Raw genomic sequence first — 17,215 nt, 5'->3', positions numbered from 1 at the left:
AATTTCCTGTGAGTCAGAGTGAACCGACCACTGGTAAGATTCTTCTGGATCACATTTGAAAGTTGTAGAATCTAAATTCCTGGCAAACTTCTTATTACATCAGCATCATTTGACCCTGTATATGAAGTTTTGGAATCATACTTCAGAATTGTTTTTTTAAGTGATATTTAGTGTAATAATTATGGTTTTATTTAGTGAGTAATGTACCTTTAAGAATAATACTTATTAGGTAAGATCACATGATCTGTAGTAACCAAAAGGAGAGTAGCGTGGGCTATCTCAGCAGTCAGTGTAGAGATAGAGTTGAAAGCATATGTGTCGTTGCTGCTGAGTATATTGTAAATAAACTTAATGTTTCCACCCAAGAAGTGCCTGCTGATCAACTCTATCATTAATAGTACAACTCGACCACTCTACAACATTTAGGTTTATACATATTCAACAGGTGAGCTGGCCACAAAGTTACTTCAACAATCACTCAAACTTCTCATTATCCTCCCATCTTCCCCTTTACTTCCATTCTCTCAGTTCAGAGGCACACCCTTCTCCATCTCTTCTCCCTGCCCGCCCCCCGCCCCCCTACTCCAGTTACTAGAAGTGCCCCTTCACCCTGATCCCTGTCAGTTCCCACAGGCTTTCCAGCTCCCTGATATTCTTCGACCATAACTCCTACGTGACTTTGTTGCTTTATCCCAGCATTGGATTCAATGCTGTATTAATCTGTTACAGACCCAGGAAATCCCATATGCAGCAGTGTCTGGCCCTGCAATAAGGCAGCAGATCCGGCTGCTACTACAGCTGAGATGGATGTTATCAGTCAATGAACCACAAGTGACTTTTTTTGGCTAGGTCCCTGGTTTACAGGCCCATCAGCTAAAGAATGTACAGATTTTGATGCATCTGACAACCCCACTGGATGAGGTTCATCTATTAAAAACCTATTTATAGACCTAATGGACTTACCCCTTTTCCAAAAATTTCAACGTTTTAACTGGAAGCCCTATGAACAAATGGCACCTAGCATCCTTGGAATCAGAGGATAGCATGTCACCTTCTTCATTGAAAGAAATGAGTGATGAAACTGACTTTTTAAAAAGCAGTTGATGGTGCAATGATAATGTGGCAAACTTAATGTTAAATGCGTTAATCAATGTTAGTACTTATTGCCATAATAGAATAACATATTGAGAAATGGAAGTTCACAGATAATTTCACGAAGCAATATTCACACGTATCATTTTGTTCATTCTCTAGCCTGAAGATATCGGGCAAGCGCCAATAATGAATGCACCCGAAGGGAGCAAGGTAGACCTGGAAGCATTCAGTGAGTTTACAAAAATTATCACACCCGCAATTACAAGGGTCGTGGATTTTGCCAAAAAGCTACCAATGTTCTGTGAGGTAGGATTTTTATTTCTTTATTTCTTACACCTTTTTTAATAGCGTGTTTGAATCTCACCTACCCATCATCATCCAGCTGGGTGTGACTGCACTCACCTGGTTCCATTCTTATCCACCTAACTGTAGGTGGAGAATCACCTCCAGTGGCTTCTCTTCCCACTCCCACACCGTTATCTCTGGTGTCCCACAAGTATCTATTCGAGGCCCCTCCTATGTTTCATCTGGGCTGCCCCACAGTGACATCCAAAAACACATCAACTTCTACATGTATATTACCAATACCCAGCTCTACCTCATCACCACCTTGTTTGACCTCGCCACTGTTGCTAAATTATCTGACTCCTTGCTGGACACCCAGTACTGGATAAGCAGAAGTTTCCTCCAATGGAATATTTGAAAGACTGAAGTCATTGGGCGGAATTTTCTCAGAATTGCACTAAGTGCGGTAGTGGGCAGGTAAAATGGAGTCCTACCTGCTGACGAAAATAGCGGGTTTTCACGCCGTGTCTTTCCAAGCTCGCCTCATTATTTATGCATTCCTGGGAAACACGCTGTTTTCATGGCGGGCGGGCTCTCATTCACCCGCTCGCCATCACCCCACTGTTGCATCATACTGGCCGCCATCTTTAAAAGGCAGTCGCCACCAAAGCACTCATTGCCACCAGCTCACCACCACTCCCCAGGAGACATGGCCAGCAAAGGCAAAAATACTGCAGTCCTCCGCTTCAATGACGGGTCCCTCGAGCGACTGTTGGATGCCATGGAGGCTCGACGGGATTTGCTCTACCCCAACTCTGGCCGCAAGATGGGGAGCAAAGTCACCAACCTGGCTTGGAAGGTAGTGGCAGTGGTGGTCAGCGCATATGCCCTGCAGAGGAGGACAGCCACCCAGTGCCGCAAAAGGGTGAGTGATCTCCTCCACTCCACCATGGTAAGTCACTCTTTTCATCGCTCCCAACTCTCACACTCACAAACCCATCACACACCCACAGGTCCCTCACTCACTGTTGGTGCAAGGGACATCACCATTCACTCTCTCACACTCACCGTCATTGTCCTCATCCCGTCCATGGGACCACTCACTACCCACACAGGGCAGGCATACTTATCATCTGCCCCGGCAGGCGTCCTGATACACTCTCCCCATCTCTATCCACGCAGGACAAACTGGCACACAACAGGAGGGAAAGGTCGCAGACAGGTGGAGGGATGCTGGAGATCAGAGTTCTGACAGAATTCAAAAACAGAGTCATCCAGCTGGCCGGCGATGACCAGGACCGGTCCTGTGCTGACGGTGAGGCTGGCGCTGGTCTACCATGTGAGGATCCAGCAGTGCAACATCCATCAGATAACCATACCATGTGTGATGTGTCCTCTTTCACAGGCCACTGCCCTGCACTAATTATCTCTCCTTGCTTTCACAGGCACATCTTCCAAACAGCCGACAGAGTCCATGACCCAGGGCCTCCAATCAAGCCCCAAAGAAACCTCTGAAGAGAAATCTTAAGGCAGCCTCCCTGAAGTCCTGTCACAGCACTCAGCCACACCCTCCACCAGTGCAGAGACACACACCTCGGTGGGACCTAGCTTTAGAGTAGCCTTGGGATCACATTCTGGTGAGCACATCACACTTCATGATCCACAGCAGGCGGAAGCAGGGACTTCCCAGGACCCAGCACTCGGGGGACCGTTGCACTCCTCAGATTGTAAGGCACAATGGAGGAGTCCGTCCGTCTTCAGGCTGAGGTGATATCGCCGGCATAGCAATGCACTGAGGTCAACAATGGCAAGATGGTGGCCGCCATGGAGACCTTGGTCCAGGACATCGCTCCTGCACTACTCCATCGCTGATGCCGTAGTTGGCCTCCAACAGTGTGTATGCGAGAGGGGTGCCAGGCAGCTCGATCTCACTCCAGCTACCCCTTCCGCTCACGGAGTCAGCCAGGGGCCCTCGGACACCCATAGGGAGGAGAATCAGCTGGTGCACACCCCGGGGCCATCCACCCAGGTGACTCTGGGACTGACCGGCCCATCCAAATCCCCTCTTCCTGTGATCTCCACAGATCCAGCTTCACAGGTCAAGTAGGGTGTCACTGCCACACAGCAAGACGCCGAAAGCATCCCAGGGCCCTCCAAGTCTCAGCCCTCCAGAGGATAGCCGCCAAAGGCATCACAGACAGGGTGTCACAGTCAGCAGGCTGCCTCCACCTCCGCTGTGGATGTCCAGGGAGCACCAAGACGTAGCGGCAGGGTTAGGAAAGTTAGGCAAAAGTAGTTGCACAGCCTGGGAAAGGGTGTTAATCACTTGTACATACTGTTCATTATAGTCAATAAACTCCTAAGAATGTCTCCCTGCCTGTGGCTCCTTGTTCTGATGAGCAGTGTACTTGTCACTCAGATGTGAAACCTTTCTGCACAAGGTAAAAGGCAGGTTTCTTAGTCCACGGCCTCTTCCCTGTGCTTTGTGCAGCCTTCAAACCAAAGTGATGGTCCAGCTTCACACTCCCTGGAAACATTACTTATACCTGCACCTCGGTGGTGCTGGTTATTGCTGCCAGAATGTAGCGGGCATGTGCCACAGAGTTCTCTCATTCTCTGTATGCTCTCAGCACCTTTAAGGTGGGGCTGGCCCCCATCACACCAGCATCTGTGACCAGTGATGCTGTGCACCAGCTCCTGAAGGGCTGAGGTGCTGAAGGCAGACACAGCATCAGATGCGTCTAAAGTTTCATGGCTGCATCTCTGAGATGGCCCTGATCATGGAGCGCAAGCAACCTGCCCCCAGCCAGACAGGAGTCAGACATTCTCAGAGGCTATGTGAAGATCTATGGAGTATCCTCACTGCACGTTGTCATCATCCTCCTGCAATCGAGTGACTATTAGGGCCTCCACTGCATCTCCATGACAGGAGCATTCTCACAGAGGGTATTGGCACTGTGATAAGCCAGACTGGAGTCAAACGTTCACAATTACGTTGTGAGGATCTACGGGGACACCTCACTGCATGTCGTCATCATCCTCCACAAATCTGGCAGCTATGAGGGCCTCCCAAGTGCATCTGCCTTGTCCAGCCAGCGTGAGAGCCTCATCCCCATCGCCGACACCACCGAGGACCCCCTCACCCTCATCACCGTCAGCGTCCTCCTCATTGGAGGAGATGTGCAGCTCCTCCATCTCCTCAGCCAGTTCCTCTCCCAGTTGCAGTGCCAGGTTGTAAAGGACGCAGCAGACGATGAGGATGCGTGACGCCCTTTACAGACTGTAATGCAGGGCTCCACCAGACTGGTCCAGGCACCGGAACTGCATCTTCAGCATCCTGATGGTCTGCTCCACCAAGTTGTGAGCTGCAGCATGAGCCTCATTATAGCATCGCTCTGCTGCAGTCTGAGGCCACCGCACAGGTGTCATCAGCCACGGCCTCTGCAGGTGGCCCTTGTCCCCAAGGTGCCAACCCTGCAGCCTCTGTGGGCCCTGGAATACTTCAGGGATCTGCGAGTGACTCAGGATGTAGGCGTCGTGCACACTCCCTGGAAACTGTGCGCAAAGCTACAGAATGCATTTCTGGTGGTCACATACCAGCTGTACGTTCAGTGAGTGGAAGCCCTTGCGGTTGATGAAGTCCACTGAGTGTAGCAATGGAGACCTGAGCGCCACATGAGTGCAGTCAATCACACCCTGCACCTGTGGGAATCCCGAGATCAGGGCGAATCCAATGGCCCTTGCATCCTGGCTGTCCTGGTCCAGGGCAAAATGCACAAAGTTGTGTGCCATTAGAAAATGGCATCCATGACCTCATGGATGCATTTGTGGGTGGCGGATTATGAAATCCCACAGAGGTCACCTGTGGAGCCCTGAAAGGAGCCACTGGCATAGAAATTGAGCGCCACGATCACTTTCACAGCCACTGGCAGTGGATTCCCTCCATGTCCCCTTGGTGCCAAGTCCTGCAGTAAGGGGCAGATGTGAGCCACCAGGTCCCTAGACATGCGCAGACGTCGGCGACACTGGTTCTCAGTCATCTGACGCTATATAGACCCTGGGTGTCGCTAGGCGCCGACCAGCCACAGCTCACTGTCGCTCCTGGGCACTGTGTGCAGGAGCTCCTACTGCCCCTTCTTCATGAGGCTGCTGCTCCTGCCTTTGCGCAGCCAAGTGCCTCAGTCGCGCTCTCCTCCGTCTTCTATGGTCTCTGTAGGCCATCAGGCATACAACTAGGTCACCAGGATCCATGATCCTGACGTGGTCCTCCTGCAGCATGAAAGAGAGAGAGAGATGTGGTTATCATGGCTGTACTTAGCACCTTTCCTGGCCCTGTGTGACCACCCCTTAATGCTTCCCTGAGAGTGCTGGTCACTCCTCAGATGGCCAAAGATGAGTGCGCTGCATGGCTGCCCTGTCAACCTGTGACATGGGGGACACTGGTCTAAACCAGGATGCTGAGATTACAAGGGGCTGTGAGCGCCTCCAGCTGTGACTGCTACATGGCCAGTGTTGGCGAGGAGATTGTACAACGTGTGCAGTCCAACTGCTCCGCGGTCCAATAAAGTGATGGCGGGCTCGAAGTCTATGCAGGGCGGTGTTCAGTAAGGTATGGAGCACTTGGTGGCCCTTTGGTGTAACTGCGTTGCTTGCATGGGCAGGCAGGCTGGGAGCCTGATCCGAATCATATCACTCTTGTAGAGACATGGTCAGTTTATACAGGTATCCCTAATGTGCAGCCACTTCCCTCACTTACCCTGCCCCCCACCTCGATTGCCTGTGCATGTGATGTTGTGCCAGGGTAGCACCTGACCACCCCCCCACCGTCAGCAGTCGCCTCTGAGGCTGGCCAGCGCTTGCCCCCGAACACCCCACCCCCCTCAGCAATTGCCCCGGGGCCAGGCATCAGTTGCCCCCGGTGCCCCTGTGGCCTGTAAACAACAGGCAAGCTGTGGAGAACGCAGCTGCTCACTCACCTCAGTTCCTCCAAAGTGAAGGCCGCCAAGTGCTCGTTGCCTGCGTGCTGTTATGAAACACGTCCCGCTGACGTGGATGGACAATATGGAGGGGGTCCAAGAGCCTGGCAGGATGGCCTTTTAGTTATATGCTGATGTATCACAATTAGCTCCCCGCCAACCAATGGCGGGAAACACGGCCCAGCATCGGCGGGCTGAGGGGACGATCACAATCTGCCTTTCTGCCATCATGAAGCAGGTCCCGCCATATTTTCCACGCACGCCACCTTTCACGTCCGCCAGCAGCAGGCTTGGAAAATTACGGCCATTGTCTTCGGTCTCCACCACTGACTCCCTATGGCATTTCTCGCCGTCGGTTGGCAGGGAGCTACTTGTAATACATCTGCATATAATTAAAAGGCCATCCCGCCAGGCTCTTGGAGCCTGCTGTATCGTCTGTCCACGTCGGTGGGAAAGCACGTCGACGTGTTTCACAACAGCACCTTTTTTGTACCAGACAATACAATTTCATTCGTCCCTGTTTCAGTACTGGACCCCCTTAGGTCCAGTATTTTGAAGCTCGCACTGTTTGCAGTGCCACAGCTCAGCTTTCACAGGCACTCGCCGACCATCTGAATCCAGATGATTCAAAAATGAATTATATCAAAATCAACCACTTGAAGGCTGGGCAATTCCAAACGGTCACCATTCCAGCCTGATTGGTTAAATACTGGTCATGATTATTTCCAGGTCACCAAGCATGCCCTCCTAAAAATGTCCTATCAGACCTGTCTGTGTACTTATGACGCTGCCCTCATGTTACATGTTGTTGTCCTACCAGTCTTATTGGCTAGTACCAGTCTCAGTTATTGAAATAATTTCCAGTTCAATATTATGCTAAATATATAACTACACCTATTAGCTATTAGTACAGTTATTATTGCTAACTATTACTTAAACCTAATCAATGAAGTGATTAAAGCAATTGCAGAAGTGCTCCATGCAGTGCTTGTTTTGATATCGGTAGGTCTTAAGCACATATCCGTTTCTGTGTGTGTGCATACACGAGGGTTGGTGGGCAGGGGAGTCATGGTTGTGTATCTGGTATTCCTGGCTCTGCTAGTGGCCACCGTACATTTCCCTTGTACCACCTTATTTAGTTTGGTGTCATATTTTGTTTTATAATGCTCCTGTGAAGCATCATGGGATGTTTAATTATTTTAATGTCACTATATAAGTGCAAGTTGTTGTTGTTGATGTGAGCCATCTAATTGCCGTTCTTTGAAGTTGGAAAGGCCACTAGATATTAATGCATTTTGGAAACGCCAGTACGCAACTTCCTTTAAACTTGTGCTATTCATGTCAAAAACAACTTGTATTTACATAGATAAAAGCAAAATACTGTGGGTGCTGGAAGTCAGAAATCAAAGCAAAAAATGCTGGAAAAACTCAGCAGGTCCGGGAGCATCTGTGGAGAGAGAAACAGAGTTAACGTTTTGAGTCCATACTCGAAACATTAACTCTGTTTCTCTCTCCACAGCTGTTGCCAGACCTGCTGAATTTTTCCAGCATTTTCTGTTTTTATTTTTGTAGTTATATGGTGCCATTAACGCAGGAAAATATTTCAAGGTATTTCTCACTGAGCCAAAGAAGGAGATATTAGGACGGGTGACTAAAAGCTCGATCAATGAGGTACATTTTAAGCAGTGAGAAGAGTAAGAATATTTTCAAGATGTCCTCAAATATTATTTCAATCTGCTTAATTTTCCCACTCACCAAACAATGGGGGCAATTTGTAACCATCAACTGGAAAGCTCACAAAGTCATTGGAGTAGCCCCATGACTTCCACAAAGCCAGCACCAGGAGGCCCAAACGATTTTTTAGGTGGGGCTTCATTTTGAATGCTGTTGGCACCAAATGGATTTCTCACTGCAGCTCAATGGTTTCAGGAGGGAGAGGAATCACCAGGCTCCCACACTGAACCTGCAATTGGGTCAGGGCTGTGAGGGAAGGGTAACCAATCCCAAAGAGGATGAAGCATGGACTGCAGTATTTTTGTAGAGTCAGGAAGAGCATTATAAGATAAAAGCCAAAAACTGCGGATGCTGGAAATCCAAAATAAAAATAAAAATACCTGGAAAAACTCAGCAGGTCTGGCAGCATCTGCGGAGAGGAACACAGTTAACGTTTCGAGTCCGTATGACTTCAACAGAACTAAGTAAAAATAGAAAAGAGGTGAAATATAAGCTGGTTTAAGGTGGGGGGAGGGGGGGGTGTGGTAGGACCTTTGTCCTTTTGTCTATGACATATTTTGGCTATCTTCACCTATCACTGGCCCTCTATCCAGCTCTACCTGTCCCACCTCCCATCCCCCCCCCCCCCACCCTGCTTTAAACCAGCTTATATTTCACCTCTTTTCTATTTTTACTTAGTTCTGTTGAAGAGTCATACAGACTTGAAATGTTAACTGTGTTCCTCTCCGCAGATGCTGCCAGACCTGCTGAGTTTTTCCAGGTATTTTTATTTTTGTTTTAGAGCATTATAAGGCCTGTTCATGCCTGGTACAAATGGACAGAACATGCATGGCTCAAAGTCCTGCCCCTACCCAGCTCCCCACCTTTTACCTGAAAATTGGAAGCAGGATCCAACAATGCCATTGGACATCAATATGTACATTTAAGTGGCGTCCTGCTGGTAATATGTGGGTACACTGGTTGTCTGTTTGCAGGCCCACCTAAGAATTACATCAGACTAATCTTGGGCTTCAGTGGAGCAGCCAAGGTGCACCCTTACCCATCAACTTAAGGGTAATAGATTCAAGTTTAGTGTTAGGCCTACAGTATGCAATAATGCTGCTGTAAGGAAAGGCAGTAATGAGCAAAAGGATCAATGAAAAACATGCCAAAAATAAACTTTAAAAACAAGAAGAGCAACTATGCAAGACCAAATTGCTGCTGTTGCAGATATATAGGGCAGAAATTTGCGCTAAGCAGGCGGGCGCATGCCCTAACCACTGGAGTGTAAAATGACGCGTGATGACATCGGGTGAGCATCCCGACATCATCACGCACTCGCGCAATATTTCAGTTGGCGGGCATGCGCCCGCTGATAACTAACAGACCTATTAAGGGGAACTAAGATTTTCATTGCCCATCCAACCTTACGGTTGGCAGGCAGGCAAAAAGGCCAAGCGGCCTTTGGTTTTTTTAGGAAACGGCATCCACGGACAGGATGAAGTTTCCAACAGCAATTAAAAATTAAATTAAAATTCTTAAAATTCATTCATAACATGTCCCTGCTTGTGTGACTTTGTCACATGAGGGGACATGTTTTTGACATTGCTAACTTTTTATTTTTAATGTTATAAATCTTCAGCTCCCTAAGGCAGCTCTGTGTCTCAGGGAGCTTTCATTGCACGCACCTGCACACGCGCTCGAACCTCCACGCTTGCCCTTCTCCTGCCCCCACCCCGGCAACACGGAGTGCTGCAGCACATGTTTCACGCTGGCTGATCATTAATTGGCCAGCCAGCGTGAAGTCGGTGTTGGAGTCCAATCGTGGGTGGTGGGCGGCTTCATGACCGCTCCCGGGCCTGCCCCCAGTGCCCGCCCGGCAAGGTAAAAATCCTGGCCATAAGCAGTTTTATATTTTGAGGGGGAGGAGTTGATGCCTTTTTTTGTTCCAATGTTTTCTCTCGTTGACTCAGGAAGCTCAATATCATAACAATGAGGAAACAGCTTCACTACTTACACAAGGAGAAGCATGAGGTTCGTCAGCACTCCTGGAGGCAGCAGGGGATTCCACATGAGTGGCCTGATAGCTAAAATGCACAATCTGTTTGAGGGCCACACACTAACTGAACCAGTTTGTTAACAAAAGCTAAACATAATGCTAAAAGTTTTCATTAAAAATAAGCTTGTAACAAGGCTTTTTCCCCCTCTTTACGTCGGAGTGACGTTGAGCTAAAGAACAGAGCCATGGCCACAATTTACACTATCCCGCCAGCGGGTTGTAGGTGGGAGGCGCATGAAATTGAAGGGACGGGATTCCCTCCAGGTTCCCACCCGCCCCGACCACACCGCGATATTTTATGCTGGGATGGGCAAGGCCTCAGATGGGAAGCCCGCCCTTGCACCAGTTGAGGCCCTTAAGTGGCCAATTATTGACCACTTAAGAGCCATTTCCTGCCCAGCCTCAATTTTTAGGCTGGTGGGAGGATTGAAGTTGCATAGCAGAAGGCCAAAAATCAAGAGAATTACACCTCGGTGAGAAGGTGGGGCGTGAATGCCTCTGTTTGTGTAGCCTTAGTCAAGGATTTCAAATACTCCGCTGTTAAGTTTCCTACTCCCAGAAAAGTCTTAGCAACAATCAGCCATTTTTGAGTTCCAACTAGTATAATATACTTCACAGCAAACCCTGTTCCTATGCCCAGTACCTCCACGCACTCATTTCTTTAAGCATTCACAGATCCCACTTAAATTCAAGGATTTTTGCCCCCGGATGATCTCTACTTGGCCAGTACTAACATCAGCAGGGATTGTAACAATGTGCAGACTGGACCAAAGGTTCTGTTTGCTGTCGTGACTCCGGCATGCGAACGCTTGGCTGCCTTCATGGAATAGATGGTGACTGCCTTGGAGATCCAGATCCAGCAAAACACACTGTGGATGCCGGAAATGCACTCGGACCTGCGCTCCACCATTCCATCCATGGGCAGGCAGGCCCATGACAATCTAATAGCTAACAGATTCCAGGCACAGTAAGCTGCCAATACTTATCCTTTACAATTTGGTTTTTTGTCCTCTGCTGGCTGGCAGGCCCCAGCTCCGTTTTTGGTAACAGACATTATACTTTGCTCTCATGTACCTTGATTTATGATAGCTGAATTAAATTGCACTACTTAACATCAGCCCTACTGGTATTGTGATCTTTTGCATGTGCCAAACTGTGCTGATATACAAGCCCCATTGCCTCTTGCTACTCAGGTCATTGACCCTCTTGCCCTAGGCCAACCTGTGCTGGTTCCTCCTCCATCTGGATGAGCCAGTAGAAAGACGGGGTTGCCTAGAGCCTGCATCATCTAGGCCTCAGTGGATCTGTGAATGAATTGTAGTGATCTAGCTAGTGAGTGAATTCTTTGTAGGTTAGCCTCCATCTCTCAGCCTCAAAGCCAATGCTAAGCCCTGTGCCTGGCTTCCGTTTCAACATGGCATCCCTACTCCACCCCTTCCAAGTGAAGGACATCCTGGAGGACCAGAGATGAGTGTTCCTCCCATTCATACATGACTCTGCATGGTGACATTGTGCATTGACCGGGGTGATGACAGCCATGTGCAAGAACCCTCCATCAGACACTATTCAGCTTGCCTCCATTACCCTAGAGTCTCTATATAGAGACCATTGCCTTGGCATCATAGAAAGACTCACCACATAAACCCTTGTCAGCCATGGCCATTTACCCAGGAGAATGGAGGTCTAGAGTCGGGTCTTTGCTGCCATCAACTATCCATGCCCCTTGGAGGCATCCACCTCCCTCCATCACTCCCTCCCTTCATCCCTGCCTCTCACAGCAGCAGGAGGCAGTCAGTACAAAATGTACAGCAGCTCCAGACCTTGATTCAAACCCTTAGGGCCAAATTCTTGAACTCTTAATCTTTAGACCTATTTCCTTACGATGCTTACTGCCTAGAGAGGCCTTCCACTGCCCTAGAACAGGACCATGACATGCATGACATATTTACCCTTCTAAACAAGACTCAGACGGTCTGGCTTCCTTCCACCCCTTAGCCCGCCTCCCCTGTTCAGCCTCCGTTCCATCCTTCCCTGCTTGACCTGCCTTGCCTGTCCAGCCTCTGCTCCACACACTTCCCCTGCCACCCGCCATCCCCCCCTTCGCATGCCTCTCCTGTCCAGCCTCCAATCCACCCTTCCCCCTTTAACCTGTCTTACCTGTCCAGCCTTCGCGCATCTTGGACTATCGGCACCCGATCTCAATCAATAGGCTGGCCTCTGAGCGGTCCCCAAAAGGACGAAGCAGCAGCTACTCACTCCAAAGTTCAGGAAGAAGTCTACCTCGCCGCTTATATGCAGTCATAATTGTGAAAGTTCCAATTTCTCACTGGCAGAGAACTTAATTTGGAGAGGGCACTCAATTAGGCAAACCGGCCTTTTAATGAGCATGGGTGACATTGTAAAAGCTCATCCCACCAACGGGAAACTGATTTTTGGCCTCCTGCCAAATTAAGCTCCCCCGGCCTCCAAGTTTCTCGCTGTAGGTGGAACCAGAAGATTCCGGCCGCTGTGTAGACTCGCACAAGAAGCTTGCCCATTCATACGAGGTGCTGGTGAGCACCTATGAAATCATACCAGTGCCTTCGGGAGGGGAGAAAACATTTCCGGTATTGTCAGTAAAGTGACTGGAATGGTTTAGAAGAAGAATGTGCTTTTATAAAGGTCTTCAGGACCTCCCTAAGTGCTTCATGGCCAATAAAGTTATTTCAAAGTGTCGTTACGGTTGTTACATTATGGGTCAACTGGAAACCTCAATATAAGGTTTAAGACTGAAAGTCTTATCGGTTTGTCTGCTGTTGAGTTTAGGCATGCAGACTGGAGACAGACAATCCTGTGTCCCTCTTTGGCCCCTATCTGAGCAATCCCTTACTTTGAAACTGCATGGTACCGAACAGGTGAGCTACAAAAGTACAGACATATTTGAATAGCTCTGAGATTAAACTGCAGTTACTTGGGTGTCGGTTCCAATGAACACCCACTTTGAGGGAATCTGAACCATTTACTACAGCTGCATACAAACAGATTCAATCTGCAACCAGTACAGTTCAAAGTTAAATCTGCAGACGATGGCTGGGGCTTTGTTGGGCCATGCTGTCCACAATTTTGGAATAGACTCTGCAGAGTCACCAATTAAACATGGTCAAAAGGCTGAAGAAGCCTAAACACTCAGCCTGCAACAAAATGAGCATCCTCAAAAGAGGCAAAAATTAGAAGAAAATAAATAAAACCCCCTCTTGTCCTATGTAAATGATATAAATCCTGATTGTGTTTTCCTTGAATGCTCTGCAAGTGATTAATTCTGCTAGCATTGTGTTTTTCTTCGGTTGTTTTGTAATTTCAACAAAACCTCATTATTAAGTTTAGAACTAAACTGTCAAATGTGATGATATCGGTGTTGGAGTACAAATAATGCTTTCTGGTGTAGACTGATTCCTCTCTTTTTATTTTCTAGCTGCCATGTGAAGACCAGATAATTCTTCTGAAAGGCTGCTGTATGGAAATCATGTCCCTTAGGGCAGCAGTTCGCTATGACCCTGAGAGTGAGACTTTAACTTTGAATGGTGAGATAGCTGTCAAAAGAGAACAGTTAAAAAATGGAGGCCTTGGTGTTGTATCTGATGCAATCTTTGATCTGGGAATATCTTTGTCTGCATTCAACTTGGATGATAGTGAAGTGGCTCTGCTCCAGGCTGTGCTTTTGATGTCTTCAGGTATAATGATCTTTTCTACAGTGTCTTATAAAACATTTTACTCCAAATAAATTACTACTTTTAGAGTTCTCTGCAGTAACTCAAACCTGACATGTGTTCCTGCAGAAACACTCAGGCAGATACTGAATGCTTCATGATGGAGGCTTTATCTTTTGCTTAGCTGCTTCATAGCTAAATAATAGAACAAATACAGTAATATACTTCCACTCACCTAATGCAGGGGGTTACAATTAGATAAATGGTGCCCAGATTATCTACCCAGGCATTGGATTGTCATCCAACATTTCAGAGTTTAATTTCATAGAGCTGCCCAGCTGCTACTGTCAGTAATCTGACCTTCAGTGTTGTATGACATTCTTAATCATCCTAGTCTAATGTTACATGTACCATTTTCCAGATAATCTACAATGACGTGACAATGAAAGCAATTTGATGTTGGTGTTACAGAGAATTATGTTCCAAGCAATCTTTTTTAATATTGTAGACCAAGAAATTCAGGTTCGTGCAAAAATGGAAAATGTTAGAAATACACAACAGGTCAGTTAGAGTTTGGAGGGAGGAAACATAAGTTGCCTTTTTCAGCAGTGTCCTTCCAGAACTAAAAATTAGTCCAATAAAAAAAAAGGCGATGGGCAAAGGAAAAGAACCCAGATTTTCCAAGCATAGAAAGAAGCTCAGTTAATTGTCGAATGGCCCATAAGCTGTTTAAATGAAAAGCAGGATGTAAGGGAGAATCCCAATCAAGCAGTAAAGAAAATGAGGACATTAGCATAGTGGTAATGTTACTTGACTCGTAACCAAGACCAATGCTCTGGAGATGTGAGTTCAAATCCCACCACCACACCTGGGAAAATTTAAATTCAATTAGTTAGTAAATCTGGAAAAAAATGCTTGTCTCATTAATGATCATAAAACTACTGTGCTTCAAGGAGGAAATCTGCTAACCTTACCTGGTCTAGCCTACACTTGACTCCAGCAATGTGTTTGGCTCTTTACTGCCCTCTGAAATGGCCCAACAAGCCACTCAGTTGTATCAAACCCCTACAGAAAGCACTTTGGGTGTACGCACACCACATGGATTACAGCAGTTCATGAAGGCAGCTCACAATTACCACCTCAAAGGCAATTAGGGATAAGTAATAAATGCTGGCCTTGCCAGCGATACTCACACCCCCAAGAGCAATCTTTTTAAAAAGTTGTTCTGACATTAAAGGGGTAAAACTTGCAACTAGTTAATGATGAAAGGAGAAGGCAAGAAAATGCCAGGAATTAAATATGAGTGTTGCTGAAAAGAGAGACATGTTGCCGAAGCTTTTCATCTTGCACTCATCAGGACAAACGCATGAATACTGAATTTCAAACCATCACTACAATTTCTACTACAGGAGAAAAGGGTGCTGATTGGTTGACATTTTGAATCTGATTGGTCAAGGCATTGCCATGGGGAATTATAGGCTCCCTAAGTCCCCAGGTAATTCAAAAAAGGTGCAAGGCTTGAACATATTCCTTTTGTTTGCAGGGAAAGGGTCCCTGTGTATGAATGTATGTTGCTTCTAGCAAGTGCAAATGAGCAATGTTACAAGCTCGATGAAAAGCATCGGCAATATGTCTTTCTTTTCAGCAATATTCAAGTTTTGTACTACCAGGCGTCAAATTGAATATACAGAAAGCCTGCACTTCAAATCTAAAATGGAAACTCAAACAGATGACAGCATAGAATCATAGAAATTTGTGACACAGAAGAAGGCTATTTAACTTATTATGTCTGTGCCAGCCATAAAGGAGCCATCCAGCCTAATCCCACAAAATAGGCCAGGAACAAAATGGAGACTCTTGCCATAATCATCACTATATCTGGTACAGGGTAAAACTTTCACCATCCACAGCGATGAGATCTTGACCCTGGCCAACGATCTAACCTTGGGACCATTCACATACTGGGGTTCTGTTTCTAGGCCAATACTGTTGAATCAGACTGAATGTAGGGTGTAAAATTCAAGCAGCATTTTTTGAGGGCTTGCAAGATTGGCTTTCTTTATCATCCTAATTTTACTTGCCTTCCTTCAGTCTATGCAAGGTAGCACTCTGCAATCTCTTGTACAGGCCTTGGCCGTATATTTGCTTTTCATTTAAGTAAGTTTGCCCACTTATGGCTGGTAGATTAAGCCGTCATGACTGTTTCCAGGAAAGCAGGCATATGACAACAAGGTTACACTCCAATTGTGATAGATTTCAGCATTTAGATGCTGGACTGGCAAAGCCATGTGTGTGCAGACAGTGGTATCCTACACCATGAGGAAGCCCAATATCCTGGAAAAGCCACATGCATGCTTTGTCTGCTTCTCTCTGTTCAGGAGGAATGCCATGTACTTCCTTCTCCTTATGTAAAAATTGTCAGTCACCTCCCTTATGTAGCGATGGACGGCAGATTGGGAGATGTTACCATGCAAAGAATCTCATGGTTATGGTCACCTTCGCAACTACTGGCAGCACCACCTTTGACCTACTCTGAGGTCTGCCTACAAGAGGTGGCGGATTTAGTGAGCACTTCCTCAGAGGTAAAACAGAGACATTGTGCACACTATTTCTCACCAAGGTTGAGGTAAGGGATATGCTCCCCATAGAAGCTGGGTTGATAAGACTTCCTGCTGACAGTCATTCTCCCCTCCATCTTCTCCCCTGTCTGCTAGCAGTTTGTCCTCTTCTGTGTCTTCCTGCCATGCTGCAGGCCAAGGGTGAATGGGAACTAGAGCACCCATGACTGGGAGCAAGTGGTCTGAGCAGAAGCCTTGAAGTGAGAACCAAGATGTTCACCATATGCAACACCACTTCCTGTTGACTTCACAAACTTTAAACCTAGTGATAGAAAACTCACACCACTTCTACAAACTTAGCAACAGCCAATAGAAATCAATCAGTAAGTGACCTGAAAGTAATTATGATCCCTTTGAATAACGCTGAGGGGTCCTTCCTGCTGCTGAATGTCTATTCAGTTGTCCATGTTTAAGAGAGGGCATTGAGTTAGAATCAAAATTAAATCAAACATGCTGACTGACGTCACAAGCTGCATACTTCAGCCACATGCCTCTAACGCCTGTGGTAAAATCCAAAATCACACCCATAATAACATTGAAAAGTTACAATGCCAAACTTTACAGTCTGAGATTCTTCTCACAAGTGTATGGAAAAACTGGGTAATGAGCCAAGAAAGGAGATATTAGGAGGAAGTTCACAGGCAAGGGCATTGGATTCCGTAGTAAATCTGATCCTAGGTACCTTCAGAGGCCTGTCTGCCTTTGATTCCTAAGCAGACAGAAAAATGAATCAATGTAAAATCTTATGAAATGGTAGAAGGAAGATAAAATAACCATGATGGT

At 47.0% G+C, this 17,215-nt stretch overlaps 1 protein-coding gene across 10 annotated transcripts in view; it reads left to right on the top strand.

Moving 5' to 3' along the window:
- The window catches only part of LOC144678904 (thyroid hormone receptor beta), a 252,321-nt gene that overhangs the window by 220,576 nt on the left and 14,530 nt on the right, over window positions 1-17,215 (top strand). For 9 of the 10 annotated variants that reach the window (XR_013576205.1, XM_078538981.1, XM_078538985.1 and 6 more), the window contains 2 exons: window positions 1,255-1,401; window positions 13,580-13,838. Coding sequence is in view for 9 of the 10 variants with exons in the window: in XM_078538981.1 (XP_078395107.1) it covers window positions 1,255-1,401; window positions 13,580-13,838 (406 nt within the window). In the remaining variant the exon portion in view is untranslated. The remainder of the gene's footprint in view (window positions 1-1,254; window positions 1,402-13,579; window positions 13,839-17,215) is intronic. The other variant, XM_078538987.1, reaches the window with a different exon arrangement.

This window comes from Cetorhinus maximus, chromosome 3 (assembly GCF_964194155.1).
Source record: "Cetorhinus maximus chromosome 3, sCetMax3.hap1.1, whole genome shotgun sequence".
In the NCBI taxonomy this organism is placed as follows: Eukaryota; Metazoa; Chordata; class Chondrichthyes; order Lamniformes; family Cetorhinidae; genus Cetorhinus; species Cetorhinus maximus.
This window is presented reverse-complemented; position numbering and strand designations above follow the sequence as displayed.